General features: G+C 34.2%; 1 protein-coding gene across 2 annotated transcripts in view; it reads right to left on the reverse strand.

The window, feature by feature from the left end:
- Positions 1–25,858, reverse strand: part of coro2aa (coronin 2Aa) — a 119,638-nt gene that overhangs the window by 12,607 nt on the left and 81,173 nt on the right. For both annotated transcript variants that reach the window (XM_030140255.1, XM_030140264.1), the window contains exons 3-8: positions 25,516–25,632; positions 21,193–21,342; positions 15,120–15,299; positions 9,519–9,635; positions 2,742–2,846; positions 2,531–2,627 (exon numbers count right to left, since the gene is read on the reverse strand). In XM_030140255.1, the coding sequence (XP_029996115.1) occupies positions 2,531–2,627; positions 2,742–2,846; positions 9,519–9,635; positions 15,120–15,299; positions 21,193–21,342; positions 25,516–25,632 (766 nt within the window). The remainder of the gene's footprint in view (positions 1–2,530; positions 2,628–2,741; positions 2,847–9,518; positions 9,636–15,119; positions 15,300–21,192; positions 21,343–25,515; positions 25,633–25,858) is intronic.

Consider the following 25,858-nt stretch of genomic DNA (forward strand, 5'->3'; position numbering starts at 1 on the left):
GAAATTTACACCGGATATCATTTATATTTACTGAGTTATTGGATCAATCCACTTCCTATCTTTTATAATGGGGAAATTTTTAAAAGTGGCACCAAATCCAGAATCAGATCCGGATCCAAATAATTTCACTAACTTTTGTTGACATCATCATAAAGAAGCTGTATACCAAGTTTGACGTCAATCAGAATTGTAGTTTCGGAGAAGAAGACGATTGAAATTTTTGTAACGGACGACAGATGACGATGACAGACGACGACGATGACGGACGCCACATGACGACAATAGCTTACGGCCTGTCAGCTGGTAAGCTAACAAGCATCTCCATCCACTGTCATTGATCCAACTCCATGGGTTTTACTGGTGAATCAATGCTGTAGAAGATGACGGTGTTTCCACGTTCCCTACAGAGCCTCTGAATGTCCAAATGGGTCATATCTGATGACCATGAAAAGATGAATAACTGTATTTTACACCAGTTATTTTAACGTGTTAATAGGTTTTGTGGTTTAGAAATGTTTAAATATTTTAGATCAGTAGATGGTTTTGGTTGCCAGTGGCTGTTTGGGTCTTTATGGGTTAAAGTAGTTTCATAATAGCTTGAAGTTCTTGTTATCATTACTAAGACTGTATTATACACTGCTAATGATGATGATGATTCACTCATTATGTATTGAAGTTTAATAAAAATATCAGACATTTTTCCACTATTCAAAAATATTTAAGCAATTTGGTCATTGTCTTAAAAGTACAAAGTTCAGTTGTCATCCCTGCAGGTATGTACATACAGATACATACATACATACATACATACATACATACAGATTTTGCCTTTATATACTATATAAACAAATGTTTACTATACCCATATTTGGGATCTGTTTTTTTTTTTTCAGCACAACTTCATCTATAACCAAGTTGTATTTTGAAAAAAAAAAACAAAAAAAAACAAGTAAAATAATTGGTACAATGTACTTTCTGTTGCAGAAACATTCAAATATTAACCCTTAGTGGTCTGAGCCTATTTTGTCCATTTTTCAGTCCTTTTGATTTTGCCTTTATATACTATATAAACAAATGTTTACTATACCCATGTTTGGGATCTGTTTTTTTTTTTCAGCACAACTTCATCTATATCATCTGTCTATTATTTTTTCACTTTAACCTACTATAAAAACACAAAAGGACAAAAAACACACAAAAAAATATAATCCGATTTGAAAAATGTACATAATTTCTTCCATAAATAACACACAGATGCTTAACGAACCTTTTCAAAGACTTTAAAAGTGAATATTGATTCCAAATATTAGGTATATAAAATCAAAATTGTAATAAATTAAAACTATACTCAAATATTTGACATAAAAGCAGATCTTTACATCGGCGTTTTCACCGGAAAAGTGCAGTAATCAAACACGGTTATCATGAAAATTAGAATTTAAACAGTAATACTGTCTGCAATTTTACCGTGGTTTATCGTTATACCGGTAATCGTTACATCCCTACATACAAAGTAATATAATATAATATGCTTTGCTGTCTTCATTCTCTGTCTGTATTTACTAAGCTGTTTTTCTGACTGAGTTTTTGCTTTATCTGTCAGTAAAGTTAATATCAATTACTTATTATTAGCGTTGGTAGAATTGTTCTTATTAATATTTTATACTGGAGTGTAATACAACAACTATACTAGTTATATCAGATAATGCCAACCACTGAAAACTAATGACTACTGTATTTAGCAGAGATAATTAGAATTTTAATCATTATTTTATTTTCTGACTCACTCATGAAGAAAAATAAACCCCAAAGTATTAGTTGAATATACAGGGTGGGGAAGCAAAATTTACAATGAACATTTAGTTGTTTTTTCTCAGCAGGCACTACGTCAATTGTTTTGAAACTAAACATATATTGATGTCATAATCATACCTAACACTATTATCCATACCTTTTCAGAAACTTTTGCCCATATGAGTAATCAGGAAAGCAAACGTCAAAGAGTGTGTGATTTGCTGAATGCACTCGTCACACCAAAGGAGATTTCAAAAATAGTTGGAGTGTCCATAAAGACTGTTTATAATGGAAAGAAGAGAATGACTATGAGCAAAACTATTACGAGAAAGTCTGGAAGATACTATTAAAGAAGAATGGGAGAAGTTGTCACCTGAATATTTGAGGAACACTTGCGCAAGTTTCAGGAAGCGTGTGAAGGCAGTTATTGAGAAAGAAGGAGGACACATAGAATAAAAACATTTTCTATTATGTACATTTTCTTGTGGCAAATAAATTCTCATGAATTTCAATAAACTAATTGGTCATACACTGTCTTTCAATCCCTGCCTCAAAATATTGTAAATTTTGCTTCCCCACCCTGTAGATTTCAAGTTGCAATATCACTTCAAAATGTTAAACTCTATAAATCAGTGATGGAATGGGTATTAGTCAAACAGAATATTTGTCTCTGAGCTACTAGTTCTAGTTCAAAACACTGTCTACACATTGTTGTCGTTGTGTGTGTGGTCCTTACCCATTCCTTTCTGAGGCAGATGGGAGCGGTACTCTGTAAGGTAGTGGACGTAGGGTTTTTCTGAGCTGATCTCATAGTACCTGATGTTCCCGTCACCCTAAGAGGAACATTAAAGGTTAAAATCTTTTATGGATTAAACTATTGTAATATGACAAAGGCACTTGTTATTGGGTTTTTTTTGGGTTTTTTTGTTTATTTTTTTTAGACCCACCTTCCCGGCCAGGTAAAGCATATGCGTGTCAGGGTCGTAGAAAGGAAAGAGGACGCCTGACGACCCGTCCAGATTCTCTTCTAACAAAGGCACTGACATATCATCCTAGAAAAACACAGCAAAACATTTGGTCAGATAGTTCATCCGAAGCAACGGTTGAACAGTTGAACTGCCTCTGATATCAAAACATGACCATTCAAATCCACTGCGACATAAGAAGCACTCTCCACGCTGAATTAAAAACAAGCACTCAATCCCTAATCCGAGCTTCAGCCATAATCCTCCACCCACGACACACTCTCACATATCAACACACAGCAGCCTTCCACATCTGTGCAACCACAGACTAACAGGTATGATGTGTCGACTTCATCCCCATACGTTTAGTTTTTTGTGATTAACAGTAGAAAAACTCAGGATCTGCTTTAAAACAGGCTCGGTGAACTCCTCAGGTGCACTGCAGAACAGGTTACATCAGTTTATCCACTAGATGGCGCAGTTGTATATGAGAGAGAGTTCACTTTATGCTTCAACAGTTTCAGTGTTTTTACTCACAAACTCAGGATAGGAAATGCTCATGTGCATTACATTCTGTATCTACACATATTCTTATTTTATTTAGAATAACTGATCATGTAATTTTCAACTTTCATTCAATTTATTCAAAGTGTATTTCAACCCTGTGAGTAAAATGAGTTAAATAAATGAATAAATACATTCAAATCAGTTCTGTGGAGAATTTCCTAGTATGAATGCATCTTAAAACACAGATTAAAATTAGCACTGCTGCTACAATATGGCATATACAGGGGTTGGACAAAATAATGGAAACACCTTAAAAAATCAACAAAATATAATTTAATATGGTGTAGGTCCGCCTTTTGCGGCAATTACAGCCTCAATTCTCCGAGGTATTGATTCATACAACTTGTGAATTGTTTCCAAAGGAATTTTAAGCCATTCTTCAGTTAGAATACCCTCCAACTCTTTTAGAGACGATGGCGGTGGAAATCGACGTCTTACTTGAATCTCTAAAACTGACCATAAATGCTCAATAATGTTGAGGTCTGGGGACTGTGCCGGCCATACGAGATGCTCAACTTCATTAGAATGTTCCTCATGCCATTCTTTAACAATTCTAGCTGTATGGATTGGGGCATTATCATCTTGAGGTGAAGGTGTTTCCATTATTTTGTCCAACCCCTGTACACAGCTGCAATTGTTGTAGATGTTCATTAACCCTTTCATGCATAGTGGTCACTACAGTGGACAGTTATTCTACAGCTGTTCTCTTGTATATTCATGGATTTTATTGTTTTAGTTCCATATCAACCAACACAGTGTGCACTTCTGCATCATCCCATAATAATACACTGGCATTCATACCATTGCTGTAACTTTGCTGTTCTTGATAAACTTGATCCGCAGCAACATGTTTGAGTGTAAATCAATTCCTTGTTATTGTTATGAGACTGTAATTAACAGAGGTTTTTTTAAACAAGTTTTTTTTTTTTTTTTTGCATATTATCTCCATAAAGTGAATAATAACTAATATTAAATTATGTTAAAATGTGACAAAACATCAGATTAGCAGCAATAAAAAAATGTATTTCATAGTTTTCACACAGTATATCAGTAAATACATGTTTCTTCGCTTCAAAAATCAAACTCATGGTGTCTAGCTGAGTGGATATTTTTGCAATTCCATGAAAAATAGGTTCATAAAAAAATTCAATCACTGTGGGTTTTTTTTCATGCCTAAAGAGGAATAAAAACACTCAGGAAAATAAATCTTGATTAAGTTTCTCAAAAGTCATGCATGAAAGGGTTAATATGCACTGTCCCTAATAAATAAATAAATAAATAAATAAATAAACCATGCAATACAAAGTAGGGATGTAACGATATGAACATTTCATATCACGGTTATTGTGACCAAAATTATCACGGTTATCATTATTATCGCGGTATTGTTGAAATTGTTCTCAAAATGTTCAAAAAGTACTAATACACACACTGAAATAATTTAACCAAGTTGTATTTTGAAAAAAACAAACAAAAAAAAAACAAGTAAAATAATTGGTACAATGTACTTTCTGTTGCAGAAACATTCAAATATTAACCCTTAGTGGTCTGAGCCTATTTTGGCCATTTTTCAGTCCTTTTGATTTTGCCTTTATATACTATACAGGGTGTCCCATAAGTCTCCATACATAGGAGACATAATACATATGGTTCTAACATGTATTTCTTTATATTTCTTCTTTATAGTTCTTCAGCAGTGGAGGACATGCATTGAAATGTGTTCCCGACAAAATGGCAGTCATATAGAGCATATTATATAAATAAAAATGGTTTATGTCAAGAAACGTTTTTTTTTTCCTATGTATGGACAGTTATGGGACACCCTGTATAAACAAATGTTTACTATACCCATGTTTGGGATCTGTTTTTTTTTTTCAGCACAACTTCATCTATATCATCTGTCTATTATTTTTTCATTTTAACCTACTATAAAAACACAAAAGGGCAAAAAACACACAAAAAAATATAATCCGATTTGAAAAATGTATATAAGTTATTCCATAAATAACACACAGATGCTTAACGAACCTTTTCAAAGACTTTAAAAGTGAATATTGGTTCCAAATATTAGGTATAGAAAATCAAAATTGTAATAAATTAAAACTATACTCAAATATTTGACATAAAACCAGATCTTTACATCGGCGTTTTCTCTGGAAAAGTGCAGTAATCAAACATGGTTATCATGAAAATTAGAATTTAAACGGTAAAACTAACCGTCTGCAATTTTACCGCAGTTTATCGTTATACCGGTAATCGTTACATCCCTACATACAAAGTAATATAATATAATATGCTTTTGCTGTCTTCATTCTCTGTCTGTATTTACTAAGCTGTTTTTCTGACTGAGTTTTTGCTTTATCTGTCAGTAAAGTTAATATCAATTACTTATTATTAGCGTTGGTAGAATTGTTATTATTAATATTTTATACTGGAGTGTAATACAACAACTATACTAGTTATATCAGATAATGCCAACCACTGAAAACTAATGACTACTGTATTTAGCAGAGATAATTAGAATTTTAATCATTTTTTTTTATTTTCTGACTCACTCATGAAGAAAAATAAACCCCAATGTATTAGTTGAACATAGATTTCAAGTTGCAATATCGCTTCAAAATGTTAAACTCTATAAATCTGTGATGGAACGGGTATTAGTCAAACAGAATATTTGTCTCTGAGCTACTCGTTCTAGTTCAAAACACTGTCTGCACATTATTACATACATGCACTTTATCATACAATTTAATATCTTAGCAAACTATGTAAGATTTAGAAAATTTTTTCCTTGATACAGATAATTTCCAAAATACTGTACACCTTAGTGGGCTGGTTATTATCTATATTATAAAAGCCAAGTGGCCTCTGTGTGTGTGTGTGTGTGTGTGTGTGTGTGTGTGTCCTGGGATTCACACAAAATCCAGAAAGAGCTGACTGCTGCAGTTTGGCATACTTATGTATTTTTGGTAAAGGAACAGATTAGCAAAAACAGCAAGTTGATAGGACCAATATTTTGGGAGATATCAGTAATTTTGGAATACAATAGCCTTACAGTCACGTTGCTATGGCCACGAGGCTTTGGCGGTGACTGGTGGACAAATGTGGTACAGCATGCACAAACACACAACAGCATAAAAACTACCACATCTAGAACCCGTGGATCCCCAAAGGTCAACGTACTAGTTGTAGAATAACACTTTAGACACTGAGTATTAATCAAAGTGATTATAACTGACTTGCTCGACATTAAAACTTTATATAATAACTTCTGTGTCTCTATTTCTTCCTACACTAAAAACAAAAAGTTAAGGATATTTCTTTTTTTTTTTGTCTTTTTTTATGTCATTTTCGCCATTTGTAAATAAAACTATGTCTGGTCATTAAAAAATGTGTTTCAATTCAATTCACACGCAAAAAAGTAAAAAGTGTTGTGCAAGAATCCCAACTGAAAAAAAAAATAGCCCAAAAATTAAAAATATCCTTAACTTTTTTTTGTAGTATATATGTATCGCTCTCTTCTATTTTTAAAAGAGGGGGACAAATATATATAAATCCTACCTTGTGGTGTTAATGATGCAGACAGGAAACGAGGTCGCCTACAGTCATGACCTCTGATGGTGACACAATAGGCTGCATCACCAAAGTAATCATCTATTTTTAGGTTTCTAGGTTTGTGCTAATTGTTGGAACAGTTCTTTTTCCCCTCAGATGTAATGTTATTTCAACAGCATAGGCCTCTGTAGCGTTAATGCCATGTTAACGCATATTAAAGCCTCCTGTTGTTCCCCCAAGTATGAGACACAGCATTGTTTAATATAACCTTTGAGTTTCAAACAGTGGGTGTGATGGTTGTTGATAAATCCAGGTTAAAGGAGGCTCTGCAGGTTCAGATGAAACAGTTTTGACATCGAATCGCTCCACCAGAGAAACCTCGAATTAAATTCAGGATACAGATTTCAAAAAATATTCAAATCTAATCATGTTTCTGCCTGTCTTTGTGCTACTTTCAAACTTTATAAAGGGGTCATATTTTGCTAAACCCACTTTTATTAGTCTTTGGTTCATTTATTTGTGTATTTGGACTCTAATAGTTCATAAAGTTTGATTTTGAACCCTCCAGGTGCTGCAAAACTATCTTTATATTCATTATAGCAAAAATCGAGTGGATTTCTACAACCCGTTTTAATTCCTTCTTAATTTTTTTACGTCTTTAACTAGTTACGTCACGACATTTGCACATATAAGGTCAAGACTTCCGATGAGCATTTATCCAGGTTGTTGGCTGTGCTGCTCTGTCCCGTTCAACCAACAACTGAACATTTTAGGTAACTGGTCAAAGTTTGGACATATTTTCAGTTTTTACAACAACCGCTGCTGCTGACAATTATGTCGTACTCAGAGAAATGTTTGTCGGAAGTCTTAACCTTATAAGTGCAAATGTTGTGACGTAACTAGTCATAGACATTAAGCAGGAATTAAAATGGGTTGTAGAAATCCACTCGATTTTTGCCAAAATCAGATTCAGGTTTTGTTATTGTCATTCAGACATTACATCAGAGATGCATTGCAGAATAAAATTATGATGCATTTTGGCCACGATAAAAACAATAAGAAAAAACACCATAAGAATAAAAGATTGTATATATATATATATATATATATATATATATATATATATACATACATATATATACATATATACATATATATATATATATATATATATATATATATATATATATATATATATATATATATATATATATATTTATTTATTTTTTTTTTTTAATTTATTTTTTTTTTAAGGGATGTAACGATGTGAAAATTTCATATCACGGTTATTGTGACCAAGATTATCACGGTTATCATTATTATCGCGGTGTTGTTGAAATTGTGCTGAAAATGTTCAAAAAGTACTTATACACACACTGAAATAATTTAACCAAGTTGTATTTTGAAAAAAAACAAAAAACAAATAAAATAATTGGTACAATGTACTTTCTGTTGCAGAAATATTCAAATATTAACCCTTAGTGGTCTGAGCCTATTTTGTCCGTTTTTCAGTCCTTTTGATTTTGCCTTTATATACTTTACAAACAAATGTTTACTATACCCATGTTTGGGATCTGTTTTTTTTTTTTCAGCACAACTTCATCTATATCATCTGTCTATTATTTTTTCTCTTTAACCTACTATAAAAACACAAAAGGACAAAAAACATTAAAAAATCTAAAATCTGATTTGAAAAATGTATATAATTTATTCCATAAATAACACACAGATGCTTAACGAACCTTTTCAAAGACTTTAAAAGTGAATACTGGTTCCAAATATTAGGTATATAAAATCAAAATTGTAATAAATTAAAATTATACTCAAATATTTGACATAAAAGCAGATCTTTACATAGGTGTTTTCTCCGGAAAAGTGCGGTAATCAAACACGGTTATCATGAAAATTAGAATTTAAACAGTAATACTAACCGTCTGCAGTTTTACCGTGGTTTTTCGATATACTGGTAACCGTTACATCCCTAATATATATGTGTGTGTATATATATATATATATATATATATATATATATATATATATTTATTTATTTATATATTTATATATATATATATATGCCAGATGTATGTGCAAAACAGTCTTAATAAATAGATGAATAAATAAGGTAAACAGTGTGGCTGAGATCTGCTCAGCATATTGCACAGGAAAATGAATATAAAGATAGCTTTGCAGCACCTGGAGGGTTCAAATTCAAACTTTATGAACTATTAGGGTCCAAATACACAAATAAATGAACCAAAGACTAATAAAAGTGGGTTTAGCGAAATATGACCCCTTTAATATGCACAGCGTCTTAAAGCTGAACACCAAGCAACCAAAACACAACACTTCAGCATGGAAGTTTGTTTGTGATCTCATCTCTGGGGTCAAATTACCTGCAATTTCTAAACTTTCAAATCACATTTCACAGTGATCCAGGTGATATCATGTGGGATTTTGTTCACATGATCACATGGTGTCACATTTCAGTTCCACACTTAGGTCACAAACACCTGAGCCAGCTCCATTCACTGATTAACAGTGAAATGTAGTTAAAAGCCACGTACCAGCTAATAGATTAGATTACACACGTCATTACACATGTCTTGTCATAGCAGCCAGTAGTTGTGTAATTCTCACCTGATCCCACAGAGCGATCTGCCGCTCATTCCAGCGTGATGTCCCTGTTGTGAGGAGCATCTTCATGTTCCCCAGGACCAGCACCTTATTGGCTCTGTGCGTCTTACAGTTGGCCTCCTGCAAACACAACCAGCATGAAATTCAACATAATGGATGCAGAACTTTTTTTTTCCAGCATTAGAATTTATATTGTTAGCCTCAAAGAATAATCGAGATTTACTGATCTCAGGGACTGCTCCAGCCGCTTTATTGCATTTTGCACATATTGCATACACAGTCGTGGAAAAAATTATTAGACCACCCTTGTTTTCTTCTGTTTCTTGTTCATTTTAATGCCTGGTACAACTAAAGGTACATTTGTTTGGACAAATATGATGATAACAACAAAAATAGATTATAAGAGTTTAATTTCAGAACTGATATTTAGCCATTTTCCATGTTTTCTTGATAATAACCAAAATCACTTCAGTTCTTACATCAATATCTATGGCATTGTACTGACAAAAACAGTGCTTTTAGGCATTCCATGTTTCCTTTTCTCGGTTTTAGTCACATGATACACACGGGAGTTAGTACTTGATTGCATAACCATTGATTTTGATGACTTTTGATGGTCTAATAATTTTTTCCGCAACTGTTTCACTTTAGATCAGTAACTTCTATTAACAATACCTCATCTGTTTAACTTTATTGTTGCACCTTTATTGTCTATTTATTGTCTCCTCAACCCCCTGCAATTTATTGTTTATCGTTATATTCTTTTTTTTTTTTTTTTTCAATTCTCTTTTTATTAGGATTTTCCATGGTTCACATGTTTATTCACATAACAATTCACCATTCTCATACATTCATTTGAAAATACAACTGAATCACACGGCGATACCCCCGTGACTCCACAGACAACACAGATAAGGATGAGTGGGTGATTGGTCCTCCCTCAGCAATACAAAAAATGCAATTTATACAATGCAAAATTAACCCTATAACGCCAAACGTATCATATTTGATACATGAGTTTTGAAGCCCTCTACATGATCAGTGTGATTTTTTTTTTTCTTGAAAACCTGATGTGTACAATTAGATACATGCAATACACAGATAATCCACCAGGGGGGAGGAATTCATTCACCAGAGGCCTTTCCAGTGACACTATAAGAATATCATTGAGGAATGAGGGAGAACTTCACCAATTTTGAAAAGGAATTACCAATTTGTTAGACATGTTTGTGTTATATTATGTTTTTGTTTGTTCAAAAATAATAATATTTGAGCATTGAGACCCGATGTATCAAATATGATACAAAATTTAAACTCATACATGGAAATTGATATTTAGAAAAACATTTTTTTGGTTGTTCAGAAGGACCAATAAAAGCTCCAGTTTCAAAGAAGTGGAATTTTCTGTCAGTGATTTAATGGTTCAGGCTTTACAGGGTTAAGGACTCAACTCCCTAGAACAAGAATGCTGGGGTGCACATTTGTGATATAAACCCTTTCACGCACAAATTATGAGAACCTTAATCAAGATTTTTTTCCTGAGTGTTTTCATTCCTCTTTAGGCATGAAAAAAACAATGCGATTGAAATTTTTTTTTTTTTTATGAACCTATTTTTCATGGAGTTACAAAAATGTCCACTCAGCTGGACACCATGTGTTTAATTTTTGAAGCAAAGAAACATGCATTTACTGTCATACTGTGTGAAAACTATGAAATAAATGTTTTTTTTTAATGTTGCTAATCTGATGTTTTCTCACATTTTAACATACTATAACACTAGTTATTACCACTCAAATAATATGCAAAAAACAACAAAACACAACAACTTAAAAAAAAACAAACAAAACTGTTAATTACAGTCAAATAACAACTAACAATTGATTTACACTCAAATATGTTTCTGCGGATCAGGTTTATCAAGAACAGGAATGTTACAGCAACAGTATGAATTGCAGTGTATTATGGGATGGTGCATCAGTATCCACTGTGTTGGTTGATATGCAAGTAAAACAACAAAATCCATAAATATACAAGAGAACAGCTGTAGAATAACTGTCCACTGCAGTGACCACTGTGCATGAAAGGGTTAAAAAGTTAAAAGAAAAAAAAAACTTCGACACAAAAGGGTTAAAAAGGAAAAAGGGGTCAAATGGACATAAGACACGGCCTTGGATAAACGATGGTAGAACTGGTGTGACATACCTAATCCAATTGTGCTGTGAGGCTAACGATATGTAAAATAATGCTCATAATAAGGTTTCTTTCAGCCCTGTGATGTAATGCTCTTTGAATGCAGACATGAGCTTGTTTTGTAGTCAAAACAGAGCCGACTAATGTAAAGTGTGAGTCTCTGGCCGCTGACCCAGAGGTCTGAGGAGCTACGGGCCAGGACAGAGGTGTCAGTTTTGGCTGTGTGGTGCTGGATAAGTGCCTCAGCCTGGAACAGAGACAGGAGGAAGGAACTCACCACTTACGCAATATTTGCTGACATGCTGCCCACAGCTTCAGATACAAGTTAAAAGAACAGTACAGACGAGCTGAATTAACCTTGAAGTTAGAAGTCAGTGTAATGCATTTCCTCCTCACTGTATTTTGTCTGTGATGGAAGAAGTATTTAAACTATTTGGACTAAAGAAAATGGAAACATTGAATTCTTCATAAGGACCTCAGATAGGCTCTAGTGGGCCCCCGCAACCATAGTGAGAATAAAGCACGTTCAGATGATGAATGAATGAATGAAGGAATGAATTCAGGTATTTATGATAAATGTCATAATATCATCAGAATCAGCTTTAATGGCTAAATATGTGAACACACACAAGGAATTTGGCTTCAGTTTTTACATTGCTAACGCCAAACAGTTCCAACATGAACCCAGACAACATGTGGACCCAGACACAATATAGACAAACGGTCCACTGGAGACAGAGACAACAATGGGTTGAGATTTATAGTGGATTTATAGTGTGATATGTACAGAATAGGGATGTAACAATTACCGGTATAACGATAAACCACGGTAAAATTGCAGACGGTTAGTATTACTGTTTAAATTGTAATTATCATGATAACCGTGTTTGATTACCGCACTTTTCCGGAGAAAACGCCGATGTAAAGATCTGCTTTTATGTCAAATATTTGAGTATAGTTTTAATTTATTACAATTTTGATTTTCTATACCTAATATTTGGAACCAATATTCACTTTTAAAGTCTTTGAAAAGGTTCGTTAAGCATCTGTGTGTTATTTATGGAAGAAATTATGTACATTTTTCAAATCGGATTATATATTTTTTTGTGTTTTTTGTCCTTTTGTGTTCTTATAGTAGGTTAAAGTGAAAAGATAATAGACAGATGATATAGATGAAGTTGTGCTGAAAAAAAAAAAAAAAAAAAAAAACAGATCCCAAACATGGGTATAGTAAACATTTGTTTATACAGGGTGTCCCATAACTGTCCATACATAGGAAAAAAAAACGTTTCTTGACATAAACCATTTTTATTTATATAATATGCTCTATATGACTGCCATTTTGTCGGGAACACATTTCAATGCATGTCCTCCACTGCTGAAGAACTATAAAGAAGAAATATGAAGAAATACATGTTAGAACCATATGTATTATGTCTCCTATGTATGGAGACTTATGGGACACCCTGTATAGTATATAAAGGCAAAATCAAAAGGACTGAAAAACGGACAAAATAGGCTCAGACCACTAAGGGTTAATATTTGAATGTTTCTGCAACAGAAAGTACATTGTGCCAATTATTTTATTTGTTTTTTTTTTTTTTTTTTTCAAAATACAACTTGGTTAAATTATTTCAGTGTGTGTATTTGTATTTTTTGAACATTTTGAGCACAATTTCAACAATACCGCGATAATAATGATAACCATGATAATTTTGGTCACAATAATCGTGATATGAAATGTTCATATCGTTACATCCCTAGTACAGAGTGCAATTGGAGTTTTTTTTACAATGAGTGGGAGTGTGGGTCCGGTCTATTAAAAATATATGTTTATGTATGTATTATTTACAGTGGGTTTTACATTGTAATATGTACAGAAAGTGCAAATTGAAGTATTTATACAGTGAGTGGATATGTGTAGGAATATAGTCTGTAAAAATATATGCTTATGTAAATCATTGTAGTGCAAATATAGTTTTTTTACGTAGTGCAATTAGACAGTTTTATAAGTCTAAGTTTTATAAGTAAGTTTGTGAGTTGGTGAATTGGAGTCAGGGGGGTATTGACACTGGATGGGTCATGAAGTGTTCAGCAGAGTGATGGCCTGGGGGAAAAAACATTTTATATTTAGTTATCATTTCAGTTAATTGTAAACACTGCCATCAGTAAACACTCTTAATTTCACTCAATGTTGACATTTTTATTCATTATAATTCTTTTAAATGATCTACATCTAGATATGTGAAATATTTGTCATGTTGTGACCAACTGTCTGGTTTCTCCTCCTTAAAACTCACTGATTTGATGTTGATCATGATAATTATTAACAGCTTTTTTATCATGATAATATTTCTACAACAGGAATGGGTATTCCTATGAGCTATAGCTGTGATTTGTCCCAGTATTGTTTTTGTCCCTATAGCCTGGATTCTTTACTAATATAAAAGTAGTGAATGTACGTCAAAAACTAGAGGTATTAGTCACAAAATGCACTAAAAGTATGAAAAGTATTATGGTTTAGATTCATTTTACTGCTTCATTAATATACATTTGTAGCATTTCTGTCCTTTCATGTCCTGCTAAACAAAGGATTTTTAACCCATAAAGACCCAGTGTGACTTTTGTGTCAGTTCCCAAATGAATTTTTCTCTCTATTTAATCTTTCTTAAGTGATTTGTCGTCATTTATTGTAATATTATCCTCTGTATTTTGTACTTTTTCTGTGAAAGTCCTGTATTTTCTTATATTAAATTCACTGATCATGTAGATGTTCATGAAAGCACAGATTAAAGTTGAAGGTTATTATATTAGAAGCAGAAAAAAACTGAAGAAAAGGTGACTTTTTCCAGCAAATCTATTATTAACTGAACATAAACGCACCGTTTCCATCCACTGTCATTGATCCAACTCCATGGGTTTTACTGGGGAATCAGTGTTGTAGAAGATGATGGTGTTTCCATGGTAACTACAGAGGCTCTGAATGTCCAAATGGGTCATATCTGATGACCATGGAAAGATGGCAAACTTTTACACCAATTATTTATGTGTATTGATAGAATTAATGGACCTACAGGTATTAAACAGCTTACATCAGTGAAGGGTTTTGGTCAGCGGTGGATGTTTGGGTCTTTGTGGGTTAAAAGTTTTTATTTAGCTCACAACAGAAGAAAACTCACCTCATAAAGGAACATTTTCCTCTGAGATGTAGTGGAGTAGAAGTATAAAGTAGTACTAAATAGATATACTCAACAGAGGTCAAAGTTTGTCAAATTCCTTCTAACGTACAGTCAGATAAAGTCCTCAGATGCATTTTACTGCTGGTTCTGGTCGTCACTTCAGAGGTTAAATCTTGAGTTTGGTTTTCACATCGAAGGCTGTGTAAGAACATAAACACCCAAACACAGTCGTACCTGCAGCAGATTTCCTGAGCGCGCCTCCATGAGTCTGACCTTCCTGTCTTTGCAGGTGGTGGCGAAGAGGCTGCCATCTGTGTTGAAAGACATGGAGAGGACCACATCCGTATGGTGGCTGATGGTCCGCACGGGGTTCTTTATCACCTGCTCTGGACAGTCCAGGCTCCAGATCATTATCTGAAGGTGAAATAGGGACAGGACACATATACGATCAGGTGCCACTAGTCAGTCCGGTAGAAATTTAAAGGCTTATATATACAGGGTGGGGAAGCAAAATTTACAATGAACATTTAGTTGTTTTTTCTCAGCAGGCACTACGTCAATTGTTTTGAAACCAAACATATATTGATGTCATAATCATACCTAACACTATTATCCATACCTTTTCAGAAACTTTTGCCCATATGAGTAATCAGGAAAGCAAACGTCAAAGAGTGTGTGATTTGCTGAATGCACTCGTCACACCAAAGGAGATTTCAAAAATAGTTGGAGTGTCCATAAAGACTGTTTATAATGGAAAGAAGAGAATGACTATGAGCAAAACTATTACCAGAAAGTCTGGAAGTGGAGGAAGCAACAAAGAACGTACCAAAGCTTTTATTAAAGCTCTCAAATCCAAAATCCTAAAGGATCCAACCAAATCCATGAGAAAAATGGCAATTGAACTTGAGGTAGACAACAAGACCGTTAGAAATGCAGTAAAATATGATTTGAAGTTAAAATCTTACACAAGAACACCAAAACACTTGTTGACAACAGCAACAAATCCAACTTTAGCAATTTTTGGGAATCATGTTTATGTCCGCCTTCTAGCCCAGATCTAAACCCTCTGGATTCTGCTGTTTGGGGCGTTTTAGAACATGCTACCAATAGAACATCACACAGCAATGTCGACTTTCTTAAAGATACTATTAAAGAAGAATGGGAGAAGTTGTCACCCGAATATTTGAGAAACACTTGCACAAGTTTCAGGAAGCGTGTGAAGGCAGTTATTGAGAAAGAAGGAGGACACATAGAATAAAAACATTTTCTATTATGTCAATTTTCTTGTGGCAAATAAATTCTCATGACTTTCAATAAACTAATTGGTCATACACTGTCATTCAATCCCTGCCTCAAAATATTGTAAATTTTGCTTCCCCACTCTGTGTGTGTGTGTATATATATATATATATATATATATATATATATATATATATATATATATATATACATATACATATACATTTATTTATTATTTTTCATTCATACAAAACTTTGAACATCATAAACATCTTGAACATGGCAGAGAAACACTAATATATAAATAAATAAATGAATGAAAATAAATATATATAAATAAAGCAAACTAAATACATAAAATGAAAATAAATAAAATAAATCTCAAAAAATGTGACAAACATTAATCTGACAGCATTACATAGAAACAGCTGATTAAATAATATAATAAATAAAACATAGGTATAGAGTTGAAATAATACTATACATGTACATTCCCACATCAAACAAAATGTCCCAATTTGTTACTTACTCACTACCCCTTTATTATCACCACTCTTAATTAAATCCAAAAACATCTTCCAAATGTTACAGAATTCCGAAGTTCTCTTTTTAACCGTATATGTCAGTTTCTCAAGAGCCAAACTTGAGGTTAAATTATTTAACCAGATGTCAAAAGAGGGGCGACCAATATTTTTCCAACACAAAGCGATACACCGCTTAGCTTGTAATAAACCTAAATCAAGCATTTTTCTTTCTTTAGCAGATAAAGAGCAGTTTACAGGATAAATGCCAGCATACATAATTTAGGACACACAGGTATCGGACAAGATGTAATCTGGGAAACATATTTCAACACAGAATTCCAGAATTTTTGAATCTCATCACATTTCCACAAACAGTGATATAATGAACCCTGATGATTATTATACTTGTAACATAAGTCTGGTATATTAGGATCGAATTTATTTAATTGTACTGGGGAGACATAAGTTCGCATTACCCAGTTAAATTGTACCAACCTTAAACGGGTATTGATGGTTCTAGAGTGAATCATTGAACAAATTGTACTCCATTTAAAGGCTTATATTTAGTGAAGGTCAAACAATGAGGCTTGTCTGGTTCATGCTTGTGCTGTTTAACCTGACAGACAAAACTCTGGGAAAGAAACACATACTCTATGTAACCTTTTCCCTGTTGGCCAGACTTAGACAGCAAAGAAGAAGCATATTCTTTGGTTTTATATCCCATTCTCTTAAAGAAACACACTTAATAAATATGAATAACATCTATCCCTCTAAGGCAGGGGTGTCAAATCATTTTAGTTCAGGGGCCACATTCACCTAAATTTGATTTAAAGTGGGCCAAACCAGTAAAATAATAACGTAATTATATATAAATAATGTCAACTCTAAAATTTTTTCTATGTTTTAGAGTGAAGAAAGTACAATTAAACAATGAAAATGTTTACATCTACCAATTATCCTTTCAAACAATGTGAATAACATGAACAAACTGAAAAAATAAGTGTAATTTTAGCAATATTTGGCCTCACTTTATCATTTCCACATGTTTATTATAACTTACAGATCACAGTGGGTCTACAAATACACAAAACATTTAATATTAGGCAGAATATTGTTAAAATTTTACTTACTTCTCTTAAAATATTTCAGGTTGCTCATATCTGTTCAGGTTATTCACATTTTTTGTGTATACTTTGGTTTAGTGTAAATACATGAAAATATTTATATTTACTGAGAGAAACTTGAAGTTGTGAGTATTTATAGGTTCTTATGATAGTGTTTTACTGTTTGACCCAGTTTAGATCAAATTGGTCTAAATGTGGAACTTGAGCTAAAAATGATTGTTAATATCATTCATTCATTTTCTGAACCCGCTTTATCCTCACTAGGGTTACGGGGGTCGCTTGGAGCCTATCCCAGCTACATAGGGGCGAAGGCGGGGTACACCCTGGACAAGTCGCCAGTTCATCGCAGATTGTTAATATCTTCAGTGTAATTTTTGCATTTCAAAACGTCATCCCAAGGGACCCATGGGACCCTTTGGCGGGCCAGATTTGGCCCCCGGGCCACATGTTTGACACAGGTCTGTGCTCTAAGGGTTTGCTCAGGTTGTGGTTTGGCATTGATGATAATATTTGTACATTTTGTGGGGATGTCACTGAGATGACAGACCATGTATTTTTTTCATGTAATGTGATGCATTTATTTTGGGTTGACATTAACAATTGGATAAAACAACAGATCCCAGCATTCCCAAATTCAATATCAACCAATGATATAACATATGGCATGATCCTCCATGACAAAAACTACAAAATTCTGCTGCAATGTTATTTTGTGTCTTGCCAAATTTTTTATTCACAAAAATAGAATTATGAGGTCATCCTCCCAAGTTTATTGTTTTCATAAATGAATTCAAACTATACTTAAAGTCCTTGAAATTAATTGAAAACCTTAAAGCCACAAAATTATATAAAATGTTGAACAAATTTCCCATAGAAATCAAGGTTTGAATTTCCACCTGGTGTAATGGTTTACAATTTTTATTTTATTTATATTATGTTATATTATATTATATTATATTATATTATATTATATTATATTATATTATATTATATTATAGTTATACATTTTTAGTCCAAGACTTCTTTTTCCTGATTTGTATTTGTATTTGTATTCTAATTACCTCCGCCAAGGAGGTTGTGTTTTTGCCAGGGTTTGTTTGTTTGTTTGTTTGTCTGTCCGTTAGTGTGCAACATAACTCAAAAAGTTATGGACAGATTTTGATGAAATTTTCAGGGTTTGTTGGAAATGGGATAAGGAAGAAATGATTAAATTTTGGTGGTGATCGGGGGTGGGGGGGCCCACAGGGGGGCCCATTTCCAACAAACCCTGAAAATTTCATCAAAATCTGTCCATAACTTTTTGAGTTATGTTGCACACTAACGGACAGACAAACAGACAGACAGACAAACAAACAAACCCTGGCAAAAACATAACCTCCTTGGCGTGGGGGGGCCCACGGAGGGGGCCACTGATCAGCCTTGGCGGAGGTCTGCGCTCTCCGAGTGCTTCTAGTTTAGTATTTGTCAATTGTTGTGGATGCTCTGTTCCCTTGGGCAATGTACACCACACTGACACACAGAATGTGAAATTGCTATGTTTGAAAAAAAAAAACAAAACAAAAACATCCCATTCTCATAGAGTTTAGAAGTAGTATAGGCATGTCTGTGTGCTTAAGAGCATAATCGCTGTGAAACAATCACAAAATGTTTATTTTTTTCCATTTCTTTAAGTTTTTTTCTTTGCTAAAGGCGTTTACTCTCCTCATTCACTCTATTGTTTGCTTGATCATCACTACTCAGTCCCTTTTTTTTTGCCAACATAAATACAAAATGTCACAATTTTGCCTAAAAAGTTTGTTGTGCATTGTGATGTTGTCTTATGTGCTGCAGAAAAGGAACCTGTTATAATCTAGTTTCAACTGAGTCAGGCCAGGTCTTAAATGATAATGACAATGAAAAAAAGAGATTAGATGAACTTCATTTATCCCATGAATGAAATCCGATTGTTCTTAAAATAAAATAAAATAAAATGAAATAAAATAAAATAAAATAAAATAAAATAAAATAAAATAAAATAAAATAAAATAAACAAACTTTAATATTACTTTTGATCATTTCTTGTATAATCTCATCCGGTTTTCAATTTTAATAGTTAAACATTTACTTTTTTTTTTTTTAATTTTTATTATTATTATTATTTTTTTTAAATTGCAGCAGCAAGTAATAAGGTAACCATGCAGACGTGGACACTAGACAATCTTTGACGTAATAGTGTACCCTGTCACACACAACCTTTCTTTGTTGTGTTGGGAGGCTCCTCTTCAGTTCAGCTTCACTGCTGTGCATCATGGGATATTAGCTTTACTGTGGCTAAGCCAATCTGTATGTAGTGATTTCTCAGAGTATGTCAGCACTAATTGTGTCAGCTTAACCTGCAGAACTTTGTGGAAAGTATTTTGATGCTGCTGTAAAGTCATAATATCGCACTTAAAACACGTACTTGAGTGACCATCCCTGTGGTCATGTTGGAGATGTCCCAATTTATGAATCAACAAGTTATGAACAGAAGAGCAACTGTTTGTTTATCGTGTTATTCGGATGTGTGTTGGATTGTTAAAGCTCTGACAATGCGAGTGAATTTAATGCAGCATTGTGTTACTTGCTTTTTTTTTTTTTTTGTGTAATTTATTTTTTATTGACATTCAGTATCAGACATTTACATGTAGTATAACACATAAACATGTTGCACATTTCTGTTGTCTGCTCTAAATGCCAGAACAATATATTTTTATAACCAAAACAGGGAAAGAAACGAAAAGAAAAAAGAAAAAAAAAAAAAAGGAACTACCAATAAGTAGGGAGTGATCTTTTCCATCCAATACAGTCACTAAATTGTGAAAACAAAGTCAGGCCTATAGGGTGTGACATATTTGATCCATTTTGCCCAGTATAAAGTAAATTTCTCCAGTTTGTAATTAACAAATGCTGTTATTTTTTCCATTTTATAAATGTCCATTGTGATTTCCATCCATTCATTTAAAGTTGGGCTCTCCTGTGATAGCCATTTCCTGGTAATAGTCTTTTTACAGGCCACCAACAAAATGTTCATTAAATGTTTATCTCTTTTTGGCCATTCCTGAGGTATGTGTCCGAAGAACAAAGTCTTACTCTCAAAGGGTATTTCACATTTGAGAATGTCCTGTAGGGCATTATGTATTTCTCTCCAATAATCCTTCGTGAGCAGACAATCCCAAAAAACATGGTAATGATTTGCACACTGATTACCACAGTTTAGCATTGTGTTACTTTCTGCTGCAATTTTAATGATGTCTAATGAGTATCTGCTGTTGATTATTGGTGAAGCCCTGGAGCCCAACTGTGGAATTCAGGCTAGCCCTAATATAAGTCAATGTAAGTGAAATAGAATACGGTGCAGTACTTTTACAGCTACGTCAGTGTGACTGTGTTTCTTTGTGTTACCTTGTAGTCATAGGCGGTGCTGAACAGTATGTTGTTGGCCGTCGGGTGCCATTCAATGATGCTCACTCTGCGGCTGTGACCCTGAAGCTCCTTCAACGGCACTGTGAGGTTCTTCAACACACCATGAGGAGGGATTTCCCACACTTTCACCTGCACACACAGTCACATTCACAAAACACATTTTACAAACACATACTGGCAAAAAAATATATAAACTTCTACACTTACTACACCTGTACTGGTCATGCTTACAACATTAATTGTGCTTTTGCGTATTACTTATAAGTAGGGATGTAATGATTACCGGTATAACGATAAACCGCAGTAAAATTGCAGACGGTTAGTTTTACCGTTTAAATTCTAATTTTCACGATAACCGTGTTTGATTACCGCACTTTTCCGGAGAAAACGCCTATGTAAAGATCTGCTTTTATGTCAAATATTTAAGTATTGAATATTTGTTGTCACGTATCTAGTTATAGATGTAACAAATTCACAAGGAATTAAAACAGGTTGTAGAAATCCACTAGATTTTTGCCAAAAATGAACATAAAGATAGCTTTGCAGCACCTGGAGGGTTCAAATTCAAACTTTATGAACTATTAGGGTCCAAATACACAAATAAATGAACCAAGGACTAATAAAAGTGGGTTTAGCAAAATATGACCCCTGTAAGTTGCTTGTTTTTCAGGTATTTTGTGGCTTTTTTTCCCCAACAGTAAGCAGTATAGAGGAAACAAGGAAATGAAATGAATCACCTAGAATGGGAGTTGAATTAGGTTCATTGTCCAAATCGTATAAAGACAGTTCAGAAGTTTGTTTCCAGTTCTTTGCACGTCTTGGAAAATAATTGTTGAAAACATGATAAGAATGGAAGTATCCTGCTGAACCATTTGGTGTCATTTTTGTGCATGGATTATGTTTTTGACTGACTTAACCATACTGAACACATCAGCAACAGTGGTTCTGCTTGATCATATTATGGTAGTTACTAGGGATGGAACGATTACCGGTATAACGATAAACTGTGGTAAAATTGCAGACGGTTAGTATTCAAATCCTAATTCTCATGATAACCGTGTTTGATTATCGCACTTTTCCGGAGAAAACGCCGATGTAAAGATCTGCTTTTATGTCAAATATTTGAGTATAGTTTTAATTTATTACAATTTTGATTTTCTATACCTAATATTTGGAACCAATATTCACTTTTAAAGTCTGTGAAAAGGTTTGTTAAGCATCTGTGTGTTATTTATGAATAAATTATATACATTTTTCAAATCGGATTTTAGATTTTTTTTTGTGTTTTTTGTTGTTTTGTGTTTTTATAGTAGGTTAAAGGGAAAAAATAATAGACAGATGATAGAGATGAAGTTATGCTGAAAAAAAAACAGATCCCAAACATGGGTATAGTAAACATTTGTTTATATAGTATATAAAGGCAAAATCAAAAGGACTGAAAAACGGACAAAATAGGCTCAGACCACTAAGGGTTAATATTTGAATGTTTCTGCAACAGAAAGTACCTATTATTAGTGCCAATTATTTTGTTGTTTTTTTTTTTTCAAAATACAACTTGGTTAAATTATTTCAGTGCGTGTATAAGTACTTTTTGAACATTTTGAGCACAATTTCAACAATACCACGATAATAATGATAACCGTGATAATTTTGGTCACAATAACCGTGATATGAAATTTTCATATCGTTACATCCCTACTTATAAGCAAGAGAGGCACAAATTCAGTTTAAAAAAAATAAATAAATCACCATGAATGCACCACACCAATGTTATAACAGTCTTGGATTTTTCATTATAGTTTAGTTTTATTTAGTTTTAACTTTTTTTTCTCTAATTCAGTTAGTTTTAATGTGTTTTTAGAGCACATTTGCTAGTTTTTATTAGTTTTCATTTTTTTCTAAATGCTTACCCAGATAGCAAATATTTTGGCAGTATTATGGCATACATTTGGCATTTTTGGCTTTCTTTTGGCATTATGAAAACCTTTAGGCTTAACTGTGGTATGATGAAGGTTATCCATAATAGATATGGAGGCACCAGCAATATATGGCTGAGTTCTGGCATATGTCTGGTTAACCGAAAGACTGGGCAAAGAGCGGGATCAAGTATAGGGATGGTATGGGATGTTTATGGCAAACCAGAAGACTGACTAAAGAGTGGCAACATCTTATTCCATATATGGATGTGTTTTGGCATATTTCTGTAAAGTCAAAACACTGCGCAAAGAGCGGGAATTTCTACCCAGAAGAAAACCCCACTCCATTTTAAAAGCATGACCAACACAAATTTTGGGTGAATTTTGGCCACCATTTGGCCTCTCTTTGGGTCAGTTTCGGCTACTTTTTGGCTGGATTATGGGGATCTGGGGCTTTTCTGGGACAATTATGGCTATATTTTGGAAGTCTGCAATTATTTTTGGGTGAATTTTGGCTTCCTTCTGGTTTGATTTTGGCTTGCCTATTTTGGGCCCATATATCCACCCAGAACTTTGCCAAAATGGCGTGCCAGATTTGGGCCAGATTTAAGCCATAATGATTTTGCTGTCTGGGAACTTTTAGTATTAGTTTTAGTTTGTTCATATCTTTTATCTTCTTCGCCGTTGTATTCAAATAAATCCCAGACAGGACTCTGCTGCTTTCTCCCAACTTTAGTCTCCATGTTTCCAGGTAGAGTGAGAACGAGAAGACGACTCTAAACCACAAGTGATGGATTGTGAAGTGTCATATGGTGCCGCTAGCTAAAATTGCTAGAGCGAAATAAATTGATTTCGTATCAATCCGACATTGACAAAGACGAAAACAAAGGGAATTTTGTCCATAATTTTTATACGTTTTAGTTAGTTTTGTAAGCACGCAATACAGTTTCAGTCAGTTATCATTTTTTCTTTTAATTATACAGTCTACTCTCGTTAAACCGCCCGCCGTTATACCGCCATTTTCGCTCACCGCCAACCAAAACCATTGCACAAAAATCCCCAATGCATTATTCCATTAGCTACCACCATTTCCGCCTATCGCCATCCGCCGGCCCAGTTCCATGCACAAACAACACTTATACCATTGATTTCCCGACCGTTATACCGCCAGCGTGATTGCCATCGAGTACACATAAATTTTAACAATGCACTGAAACAAACGCGCCAGACGCTGATCGCGACAAGCTACGAGTAGGTCTACGGAACGGCCACCGTTCATTTATCGCAGAACACTCAGTAGGTCAGGATGTCGGGAAGAGGACGTGGGATTAAGCCAAAGCCTCAAGATGATGGGGCGTCATTTCCCGACACGGTATAATAATGCTTAAAATGTTTCCCCACTTTAAATGATCCCTTACAACATAACAGAATCAAGATTTATTTAGAAACGCAATTAGAACGGGTTAACGGAGGCAGCATAGACATCATATAGTAAAGACATGCACATTATGGACGCAACCCGTTGTAACGCCATTTTCGCTATACCGCCAATTTGGCCGTGAACGGAAGTTGGCGGTATAATGAGAGTAGACTGTAGTTTTTATTTATTTCAGTTAACGGAAATGTTTTTTCAATTCTAGTTTTCATCATTTCATTAGTTTTCGTTAACGATAATAACCTTGCACCATACAGGACTTTTTTATTACGTGAATTACAGGCAGGGGCAGATTGAGTGGAAAGCATGTGTTTGCACTGGTTTTTGTCCTAGAGATGTGACCCAGCACTGACCGATAATGTGACATCTTAGACTGGTGTCTGCTGCACGGGGTCAGTGACCAGTCCATCACAGCCCAGGGAATCGGACAACACAACGTCTGTGCGTCACTACCGGTGTTGGAACAGCCCGTGAAGGAGGAAACATGTCTCGGACCATGAATGACTGACTGACGGAGCAGTGACTTAGTACTCATTCGTACTCGACAACAGGCTACGATGCATGTTACCAGACAGAACCACTAGTATTATATGTGATCTTTTGAAAAAGCTAACAATGAAAGTTCACTACAGGTACCACTTAACAGTCAGCTGAATATGCAAAAGAAACGGCACAGCCTTTTTTTTTTGTACTCTTTGTAATACAACCCTGTTAACTCTTGTTTGATTTGTTATGAGCTCCTCTGCCAGGTCAGACCAGAGGAATGTGAGGAATGACTAAAAGTTGATCCTTGAAAGCCAAACTGCAGGCTATAAAATCATCTCCTTGCAGCTACATGTTCATATTGCAGGAAAAACGATAACACATCAGTAAACCATTCAAAAATGTCATTAGTTTAAGAAGTTGTGTGTGTGTGTGTGTGTGTGTGTGTGTGTGTGTGTGCGCACAAACCGTGGAGTCCTCAGAACAGGAGGCGATGCAGTAGTCGTTAAAGGGGTTCCACTTCACATCTAACACGTTTCCTCTGTGTCCGGAGACCCTGGGGTGGTGAGGGTCCACTTTACCAGTCTGACACAAACACACACAAAGAGAAAGAATTACGACACAAAATACACTGATGTTTTTAAGACACTCCAGACGATACATTTTTCTTTTACCTCCGACTTTTTAAAAAAAATTTTAATGTGTTTTTAAGTCCTGTTCAATATGTTTTTTGTTTTTTTTTTACCTTGTCTATGTTCCCCTACTAGTGTTGGGAGTAACTCCTTACAATAGTAATGCATTACAGTAACAG

The sequence above is a fragment of the Sphaeramia orbicularis genome, chromosome 1 (genome assembly GCF_902148855.1).
Source record: "Sphaeramia orbicularis chromosome 1, fSphaOr1.1, whole genome shotgun sequence".
NCBI lineage: Eukaryota > Metazoa > Chordata > Actinopteri > Kurtiformes > Apogonidae > Sphaeramia > Sphaeramia orbicularis.